The sequence below is a fragment of the Atractosteus spatula genome, chromosome 5, assembly GCF_055471065.1.
Source record: "Atractosteus spatula isolate fAtrSpa1 chromosome 5, fAtrSpa1.hap1, whole genome shotgun sequence".
Taxonomy (NCBI): Eukaryota; Metazoa; Chordata; class Actinopteri; order Semionotiformes; family Lepisosteidae; genus Atractosteus; species Atractosteus spatula.
The window spans coordinates 27,035,209-27,045,332 of NC_142710.1; the positions used below are offsets into that span (position 1 = coordinate 27,035,209).

General features: G+C 43.2%; 1 protein-coding gene across 1 annotated transcript; it reads right to left on the reverse strand.

Moving 5' to 3' along the window:
* Nucleotides 1-1,781: 1,781 nt before the first annotated feature.
* On the reverse strand, nt 1,782-8,645 carry oit3 (oncoprotein induced transcript 3). The gene is made up of 9 exons (XM_088916019.1): nt 8,425-8,645; nt 6,064-6,438; nt 5,718-5,828; nt 5,249-5,371; nt 4,757-4,879; nt 4,264-4,424; nt 3,134-3,549; nt 2,467-2,566; nt 1,782-2,300 (listed from the first exon to the last, which is right to left on the reverse strand). The coding sequence occupies exons 1-9, from the start codon at nt 8,480-8,482 to the stop codon at nt 2,127-2,129; spliced, it is 1,641 nt and encodes a 546-aa protein (XP_088772145.1). The 5' UTR covers nt 8,483-8,645; the 3' UTR covers nt 1,782-2,126.
* Between the last annotated feature and the right edge of the window lie 1,479 nt (nt 8,646-10,124).

The following is a 10,124-nucleotide window of genomic DNA, read 5'->3' on the forward strand; positions in this document are numbered from 1 at the left end:
CAGCAAATCTTTACCAATTGGATTGATGGATAACAGTAATTACAACAAGAACTGCATAGCGTAAATATAAGTAAATACTGTGAACAAGCCCTTGCGTGACTCATCCTGCTCTGTGTTCCGAAACGTTAAGAGAGAATTTCTAAGGTTTTGCTGTTAGAGCAAAATACCCTGAAAGCAAGCAGAAAAAATGAATCTAGCAAGAGTAGGAGTGGGAGCGAGACGTGAGGTGAATAGCATCTTTCTGCACATATTTCAGGCAATTTGCTAGGGATTTATCTAGACCTAGAAAAGGTGAAGCAATTTTTTTTCCTAGAAAGGAAAAAAGCTTTGAGCTGTCTTTACAAGATTGTATCACATCCATAAGCTGAGTTCTGACAGATCCCAGGGTACTGACTTGAACTTTTATGTAGTGTGTGTTTAATTCTTTGAGCAGAAATCTTGGAAAACGGTGTCCTGGGATCTCTGATTAGAGCGCTGATCACATGGAGAGAGCTTAGACACAGGTGCGACTTTATTGAACAGTTACAAAACACAGCACTGTGCATTTCATTCTGGTATGTCTTTCACATACCTTATACAGTACTGCAGATACAGATACTCATATCATTAAAGACAATTAGATAACATTTCATCCTAGTTGGTAATAATACTGTTATGCAGACAAATGTTAAAAATACAATATAGAATTTACATAACCACACCGCAATACATATTTGCTTGATTAAGATAGATACTTTATTGATCCCGTGAGGGAAATTGCAGAATAAAATAAAATAAAAATAAATAAAAAGTAAAAAATATATTTTGATATAAGATGAGATTTTAAATAAAATATGTTCATATTGCTGGGTGTACATAAATTTGAAGACATGTTCATGGTCATGACTTTCCTGAAATAGCTGTTGGCACAATGGGTTCCTGACAACTGAGAGGGGGCTCATCAAACACACCTGAAACAGTGTTTCTCCATCCCTGCAGCTCCTTCCTGAACGAGAGTGATAGTGGAGGCCGAGTGGTGCAGTGGTTGATCTAGGTGTGTTACCGGAAGTATACCAGATCAATCCCTGGCCTTGGTCTGTGGTGTTACACCAGACTGGTGTTTCAGGTCAGGAAAGTCCTGCTGTTAGTCACTCTGAACCAGAAGCTGTTAGTGAATAGTTCACCTCTTTGTCTTTTATAAATTGCTCAGGCTACAAATGTCTTTTAAATGTCAGCGGCCCTGCACAATATTGCCTCTGTGCTCTTGGACTCAACATGGAAATCTCTTCTGGCCAAATCAAAGTTAAAAAAAGCTCTTGATAAAAATGTTCAACAAAATGCAAAGCTTATTTTTTTTCTGGAATAAAAACAGACTTTCAAATAGGCTTTTTGGAAATTTAAGAAAAGCTTTGTTGCATTTTTTTTTATAATGGACAGACCAGATGGATAAAAGTTACAAGGATTCTGCAGAGGAGCTTGGCAGCTCTGACAGCTAGAAAAACTACAAATAATTCAGCATGATTTGTAAAGAGCATTATGTATTCCAGCGGTTAGTATATACATAGAGCACATTTCAAATGCTAACATTGCAAATTAAAAAAAAATATCAATGCTACTACTAATTCCACCAGGGCAACATTGAGAACAACTATTAGCATTAGATCTCCCTGGGTACAACCATTTCCAGATTGGCTGTTATAGACTGAAAATCTCATTTTTAAACACATTTGCTGTATGAGTCTTGATCTGCCATCATACCGAACAATATTTATTCAAAAAGAATAAAAATGCACATCTGTAGTACATAATATAGTTTTATTCTATTATCATCAAGTTATAGTTAACATGTAATAGACATCTGCAGATAAAAACCCCATCATTCAATAAAACAGTTAAGCATTTAAGTACTTTTAATCTAAGATAGAAGTAGATGTAGACTATATACTGGAAACATTTGTAGTCTGATAAGAGGTTTACCTGACACCTTACCTTTCAGGGAATACCTTTCACTATTTTTTTAAAGCAACAGCATTTAGCTGTTTTGACATCATCAAAAGACCCTGCTTTGTGTGGGGTGGGGGTGGGCTCTGTGTGTGTGTAAATGTCTAAGTTGGTGGAGGGTGGTGATTGGAAGTGCTGAAGCGATGTCAGTCATCAGGAAGGATAATGATTGGCCCGCCGGTCAGAAGGCGCTGGTCAAGATGTCCACCGTCGGGCTCGTGCCAGGCATGACGACGCATTCGCCTCCGACAACCCTGAGAGCAGCGGGATGCCCGGTCTCCCACCCCGCACACCAGCACGTGGCAGTGCAGGAAAACCTCCTGAAATGGAGGGACACACGTAACACATCAACTCCACTCACTGTGTCAGCAGATAGCAACACACTCTCACTGAGTGCAACTCCTCAACCTTCATTTTCAAACACTGTGCGCCTGTCTGTCCATGCGGCTCTGCACTTGTATTTCTGTCTGTCCCCCTCACACTTACCTTGTTGTCTTTGCCCACGAATTTAAAGACAGGCACTTGGTAATGTTTGGACAACTGGTCTTTAGAGGAGTACTGCTTCACAGTCTCATCTGAGATACACCTGGAGAGAGATGAGAGGCGGGGGGAGGAGAGAAATCTTAATTGTGGTATATTTGGTTGATAACCTCATACGTTTACAATATTTTACAATAATAAACCTTGCTTTCCTATGGTTTTCACCTTGCTTTCTATAACACATCACTAGGCTATGATATTACAATGGTTTAAAACAATAAGTGTTTATAAAAGTAACATGGGAAGCCTGAATAAAAACAAAACATATTTTATGGGTAACAAATATGATAATGAAAAACAAATTAAGCAGATGCACTACCAGATGGGCATGTAAAAAAATAAAAAATAGAAATAAAATCAGTCAATTGGGAAACATTGACTGTCAGGCTGTTGATGTCCTTGTTCCAGTATTATTTGACTGCCTGCATCTGGATTCATGAATCTCCTCAAATGAAACATTCCTAAGTGTTCTTTGAGATCGAGGGTGTAGGATAAAGCAGTTTCACACATTGAAAATGATGAAGAAAAATCAAAAGAAGAAAAATCAACTGACAGACATATTAGAAATATATATGAAAAAAAAATCTATTATGAGTGAAAGAGGATCACACACCCGTCCTTGATTAGGTAGTATTTGAGTGCCTGGTCTGCCTTGGAACTGGGTGTGGCAAAACAACTTTCCACTAGTGCGGCCAGCCCGTCCACTCGCTCCGCCGGCTCCACGCCGAAAAACAGAGTGTCCCGCAGCTTCAGGGTTGGCAGGGAGCCGCGGTAGGGCTCGGAGAACTCGGAGTTCTTGAAGAGCTCCAGGCTGAAGGGGAACATTCCCTGGCTTCTACCAGCAATCTCCAGAGCTGAGTTGCGCGTGTTGGGCAGGTAGCCGTCGGAGACTTCATACTGGCGCGGGAACTCACAGGTCACTGGGATCAGGAGCTTGCTTGTGCGCACAATGACGTCACCACTGCTCCCGGGGCTTTGCCGTGGTAACCCGGTTACCAGGTTGGTGCTCACGATCTTGTCATTCACCACCTGAGGGACAGGGGACAAGAGAGACCTTGATATTGTTACAAGTATAGTAAAGCAGTAGGAAGAATTTGTTAGGCCTGGTAGAAATGGCATATGAGCGATTAATAGCACAGCTCTAGTGAAAGACTAATAAATAAGAGAACTTTGACAAGACAAATATTTATATACATTAACATAGAATAACTACAGTTATTTATTTTATACACAAAACAATAGACAACATACACCTGTTAAACTCTCAGACATATACAAAAGTATATGTGTTTCAGAGGCCTATGTGCTCTTCAGACCAGAAAACAAACGTCCAAGAAAACAATATAGTTATTCTAAAAATGTATCACTAACTAGAAATTAACACTTTCCACAATAACGGCTCTAATGATTCACCATGAAGATAAGCAACCAGTGCAAATCCCCTTTTATCAACTACTGTATTTTCACCTGACTCTTAGGTCACATGCAACTAGGCGAACACCTCAGACAAGACCCAGTGTTTACAGGTTTTCTGAAATAAGGCCTTTCAAGATGTAAATGGCAAACAACACACCCCCTAGCTTGTAACAATAACAAAAGGGTGAAAAACGCCAAGTGAAGGCAAGTCCTGACCAAGCACAGAGTCAGTGATCCTTGGAAACTGGTGCCCCATTTCCCTTCATACCTTATATCATCACAGAGCCTTGTGGCACAAGCTACTGGTGCCCTGTGACTCTGACTCACCTCCACCACAGTGCCGCAGGTCTTCAGGCTGAAGTTGAGGTTGACGTGAGTGCCATTGGAGACTCCGCGGCATGAAGAGTTGGACAGGAAGAGCTCCAGCCCACCCACCAGCTCCCTGGGCACTGACACCTCAATTGAACTTGAACGGCAATGCACTGGCACTGCCAGCACCCAGAAAGAGAGAGGGAGACAGAGGTTTATATGCACAATGCTAAGTGAAACTCTGAAGCAAACTGCCCAGAGAGAGTGGAATAATTGGGTTCATACTCATAAGAAAAGGAAAGAGAAACACTGTGGTTCATACATGGATCCATCCATTCATCTTCTAACCACTTCATCCAATTTAGGATCACAGCGCCAACAGAGAGCCAAAACTTATCCTGGCAAGCAACAGGTACAAGACAGGAGACGCCCCATATCATCCCCTTGCCCTCTCAGCCTTGCTCTCTACACCCTGCCTCTCTGTCTCTCCCTTCTCCCAAGTAAGGCTTACCCTGGCAGGTGTACCTGTCCTCAGCCAGAACCAAACCGCGAGGACAGTGACAGTGGTAGGTGTCCTGCAGCATCGAACACCCGTGACTACAGCCCCCATTGTTGTTGTGGCACCCCTCAATCCCTGTCAAAGAGAGGCGTGGAGAGGGTGTGTTGAGGAAAAATTTAGGAAGAAACAGGAGTGAGGGAGGAGAAAGAAAGAAGCAGAGCAGGCAAGGAGACAAAAAAGGAGAAGAGAACAAACTTAGTCTGAGAATGTAAGCTTAATAAACAACAGAAATTCAATAATTAGTCATTTCAATGCAGAGAAATCTGGGTGAGAAATTCTCTTAATACTAAATATTGTGAGAACAAATGTTTGTGTTTCTTTCTCATGAATTAAAGAGGGGTCTTTGAGATAATCAAGATCTTTCTATGTCTCTCCAGAAGAGTTGAGCTCTTTATTTGGTGATGTAATGCATGATGCAGTGACAGTATGATGTAAAGCTCTTACCCTGGCAGGTCCTGCCATCAGCGCCCAGCACCCTGCCAACTCCACACTTGCAGCGGTGTGAGCCCTTCATGTTCACGCACACCTCAGCACAACCTCCATTGTCCTGCTCACACTCGTTCACATCTGCAGCATAGGGGATAGGGTGACAACAGGAGGATTGAACTGAACAGGAGGAAGATGGTGTGCAGTCTATATTCATCCTGCTAAACCTCCTCTTTACTACCTGCTTCTTACACTGTTTTCTCTCCTTTTTCTCTTCTGTCTACACATACCTTGTGTCTTTCCTAGGTCAAGGTTATCCTAGTAAAATAACCATGTCTCCCCCTGAGCCCTTCACTCTCTTCAGTCCCAGTATTGCCCCATTGCTTTCTCTCTCCCAGTGTTCCCTCTCTCTACATCCTCTTCAGCCAACAATCCTGCCTCTCAAAAGCCCAAACCTTCCACCCACCCCCCTCTCCTTCACCCTTACCAAGACAAGTCTGTCCATCTGGCCCCAGCATTGTCCCTGTGGCGCACTGGCACTCTCCGGAGTCCAGGCAGGTGCCGTTGCAGTCCGACTCGTCACAGATGTCATAGAAATCTGACAGACAGCACAGCAAACTGACATAAACAGCCTCACAGTACACAACTGAAAGCCTCTCATAGCCACAGTACAGTCAGACAGAACCATCACTACAGTAAAGGCAGGCAGACAGAAGGACAGGCCCATGGCGGCACTACAGATAGAGGGCCAGCGAGATGCGCAGACTGGACGGACAATCAGGGAACCAGACTCTCACAGCTGCAGGAGAGACACACAAACAGATGGGACTCACGGCCGCAGTAGACGTGGAAGCAGACGGAGGGCCGTGGCAGGCGGTAAACATAGTAACCGCTGGAGCAGGCTTTCACCCCCACGCTGACGTTCCACATGCAGCAGTCCCCGTTGAAGCTGGCGCACGCCTGCCGCTGCACCACGCCATCCTCGGGCCGCGGGTGGCTGCCGTTCAGCCAGATGGGCGCGTGTGTGCCACAGTGGTTCTCCTCAATGCAGAAAGTAGGCATGGCATCCCCCGCCATGCCAGTGAAGCGGTACCACTCGCCGTTGACGTGGCTGTCGCACAGGGGGACTCCGGCTGAGCTGTTGACATGGTGCTCAGTGTTCCTCCAGGGCTCGTTCAGGCTGATGTAGGCGGAGCAAGGGTCCAGGGCTGGTCAGGAGGGGGCAGAGGTGTCAACGGTGCTGCGGAAATGAGCCCACAACAGCACTTCCAGTCCCCCTCGTCTGATATTCAATTGTATCTTACTGTCCTATAAAGAACTGTGATGTGCTTGTTGTACACAACAAACCTGCCCCTACAGCACTCTCTGCTCTTTCCCCCTTGATCATGCTCAGAGCTTTTCAAAACAGCCTCATATTTCTCTTGATCTGTACCCTCTGGACTGTGGTATGACTGTCTGCGCTCCAAAATATATATACAGTAGCTGGTAATGTGACCTTCTGCTGTATTTACTGTTTCTCACATGGATCTGGCAAGCGCTGATGAAAAATACCTCAGGAAATACCATGAGAACATAATGATAGCAACAGAGTAAAAATGTCTGGAGTATATACTGAAAGGCTTTAAAAACACAACAAATGAATTCCGGAACCAAAAGCATTTGTTGTGTTCTGATTGTCTCATAGTATACATACAATTATAAACATTGTTCAATCCTATATTTTACATTGGTAAAGTTTTATGGTTCTTTACAAGTTCAACTATGATACATTTTCAGAAGTACACTATGGGGTCTGTGCAGAGAAAATTATGGTACAGGGTTAGTACAGCATATTACAGCTCATCTTAGTGATGAGTGATTTTTCACCAGCAGGTAGATCAGGGGCATCATATAACAGGTCCTCAGAAAACAGCAGGCTGCTGGACACTTTGTGTTTCATGGGTTATGAGACATACAGCTGTGCTTTCTGAATAAAGATTGCAAGGGCTAATGGTTCCAGTTTAGACCTGTGTTGTGTTTAGCACAATAGGGAGTTCAGTCCCAGGAGTACCCTGCTGTGAACACCAAGGGTAGAAAAAGAAATATCCCTGCACAATTCAGAGGTACTCTGCTGTTTTACCGAGCAGAGACACAGCTCTTATCTATAATAATCTATTATTAAATACCGTTTTCTTGTGGTATTAAATTAGGTAGTCTGTTAAATGCATAATTTCAAAATGCAATTATTCTCTGAAGCTTCATTGTGATGAGCAATACATATGATTACCTGCATGTGACAAATTTACTACATAATATTTCTTTAACTTGAAAGACCTGCCATTAGAGTTCATCTCCCGAAGAGATAAATGTACATTGTGTGCAACTAAAAAAAAAAAGAATCAGTTCCAATCAAGGTGCACATTCTGCATACTTCTCCTTAATGTGAATGAAAAAGAACTGCTTTTTTCCTTTCACCACACAATTTTTTTTCTTTGAATTTTTGGTAATTGTAGCTGAAACATGATTCTTGTATTTCACTCATCATACTTAAAAATGTATAAAATAGATAATTCTATGTATCTGATAGAACAATATATGTGCATCTTGTACAAAACAATCATTTAAAAACCTAATAACATCAGTATATTCAACATGGGTACATGCAGCATAGGAGCAGAGAGATCTGTCAGGAGTCCTGCTTGTAAATATTAGTGTAGAAAAATGAAAACAATCTGTTCACCTTCTAATAGCTTCTAATTCAGGGTCACAGAGGAGCCAGAGCCCTTCCTGGCAAAGCAGGGCTTGCCAGGATGAAAGAAAACATCCCTACAATATATCAGCTCTTCTTTCTTTTTTTACACCAAAAGACAAATTCAGGACATATAACTCTTTTTATCCGAGATATCCCACAGAACCATTAAAAACAATTAAGAACAAGGCAGGAGAGTCAGGGTGCAGCATTTACTGCTGTTATAAATCACTTAGTTCGAAGACCTAATAAAGATCTCATAAAGACTCTTAGGAATCTTAAGTTTCTAAATTCCCAATATTATAGTAGTAAAGAAGTATGCACACAAAAGCTTGTTTACTCCCACACCACCCATCACTTCTTCTCCTTGAATTTTAACCTCCTGCCACCCTTCTCTCCTGCACTTTTCTCCCCTTCCTCTCTCTCTCCAGCTGCTGCGGTAGTGCTCGTGTGAGGAAGGACTCACCGAAGGATGAGGTGCCAGGCAGCTCCTGTAACAGCATAGAGAGGACCAGAAACAGCATGCTGTGGCTCCTGAACGGTCTCGGTCTCTCAGTGTGCAGGGCTTGCTTTGTCGTCTTTCGAATGGGGGTTCCTGTAGATCTTCCTCTTAGTTCAGGGCGTCTCTCAGCCTGGAGTGGTCAGTGGTTTTTCAGGGGTTGTCTTGGGGGGTCTGTCTCTCAGATGGGGTTGTGCAATCTGGGTCCCCCAGAGAAAGGGGGGTGGGTTTTAATTCCCACAGGACAGGAAAGCTCGGGCTAGGCTGAGGGGCTGACCGCCCCAGAATCTCTCCTTCACCTTGACCCTTCAGTTGTCGTTGTCCTGTTTTGGACAGGGACCTACAGCATCCTCCCATTGTTCCCCTTGCCGAAACAGAGTCTCCCTTATCTGTGGCTCATCCCTGCTGCCGGACACCATCCCTGATTACAGCCCAGGATGTTCGGTTCCCTCCAGCATCAAAACTGTGCTCAACAACACAGTTAAAAAAAAATTCAATTTCCCACTGCCATTTCTCTTTCTGTCTTTAAGTTTAAGATGGACATTTTTTAGTGTCTGGGGGAGGCAGCACAATCCCAGATTAGCATCACAATTAATATTGCCCACCTGTTTTTTCAGAGCCAGGCTAGGCAAAAGTTCTCCATCACAGACCCACCATGTACTGTCAGGCAATCAGAGACAAACCAGACAGACAAGGAGTCTGCATGCCACGATCTCCCAAGGACTTCCTGCTTTGTGTCAGTTAGAAAAGGAGGCCTTAATCGATTGTGTGTGTTGTAAACAACTGAGCTGTTTTCTGTTTTTTTCTCATTTAAACTAAGAAGATTGGATAATACATGTGTAAGTATGGGGGAGAAATTGAATTTTTTCATATTAAACACAGATGTGCCCCGACTTACATTTTCTTTTCCATGTGTGGTGTCTACAATAGTTTTAATGGTAAATAATTACTCTACAAGAGTAAAGTTTTATTATTAGAAAACTGTACAGAGTACTGTAAGTGCAATTTCATGTTATTGTGGTACCGTAATAGGAATAATTGTAATGAAAAGTTTTGAGTGCAAACGTAGTGTATAACAGTGCTTTCTGACTTACTGTACATTTTGACTTATTGACACATGGTTGTGTGTCCTGTACCAGAATGACAAAGAATGAAGAGAGCCGTCCCTGCAGGCAGTGTGCCAGGTCAGCAGCTCTGTTCAATCACGTCGTGAGAGTTTAGGGCAGGATTCTGCAACGAGGCTGAAGAGTTCTTTACATCTGCAGCCGTTTCAAACTTGGGCTGCAGTTTAATTAAGCCAGTTCAAGTCTTATAATCCTGGTGATTTAGGCAGGCCAAGAACAATGACTGGATCTGGTTTGACAAGAATGGGGAGTCCAGATCTCTGATGTACTGTAGCATCATTAACAATGGTCCCCAAAACACCGGAGCAGTTGGAGTTGGTGTTTTAAAGGTGCCGGCTGCTCAGGGAGACACTGGCGCTGGGCGGCGTACATGACACTTCAAGGGCAGCGGTGGTGTATTAGAGGGCAAATAATCTACTGACCTGGCCAGAGAAAGAGAAACTTGTGACAGTCCAAGACATTTAAGTAAAGGCAGATTTTTCTTTTTGGCAAATTCTTCCTCCCGGGGAAAGTAGAATTGCATTGTGAATTCAGCCCACTGTG

Bases quoted from the DNA above. Each gene is read 5' to 3' on its own strand.
- oit3 (XM_088916019.1), bottom strand. From the start codon at position 8,482: ATGCTGTTTCTGGTCCTCTCTATGCTGTTACAGGAGCTGCCTGGCACC. The intron at 5,372-5,717 runs GTAAGGGTGAAG...CCTATGCTGCAG, and splicing joins AGATGGACAGACTTGTCTTG to ATGTGAACGAGTGTGAGCAG. The intron at 2,567-3,133 runs GTGTGTGATCCT...ATCTCTCTCCAG, and splicing joins TACTACCTAATCAAGGACGG to GTGTATCTCAGATGAGACTG.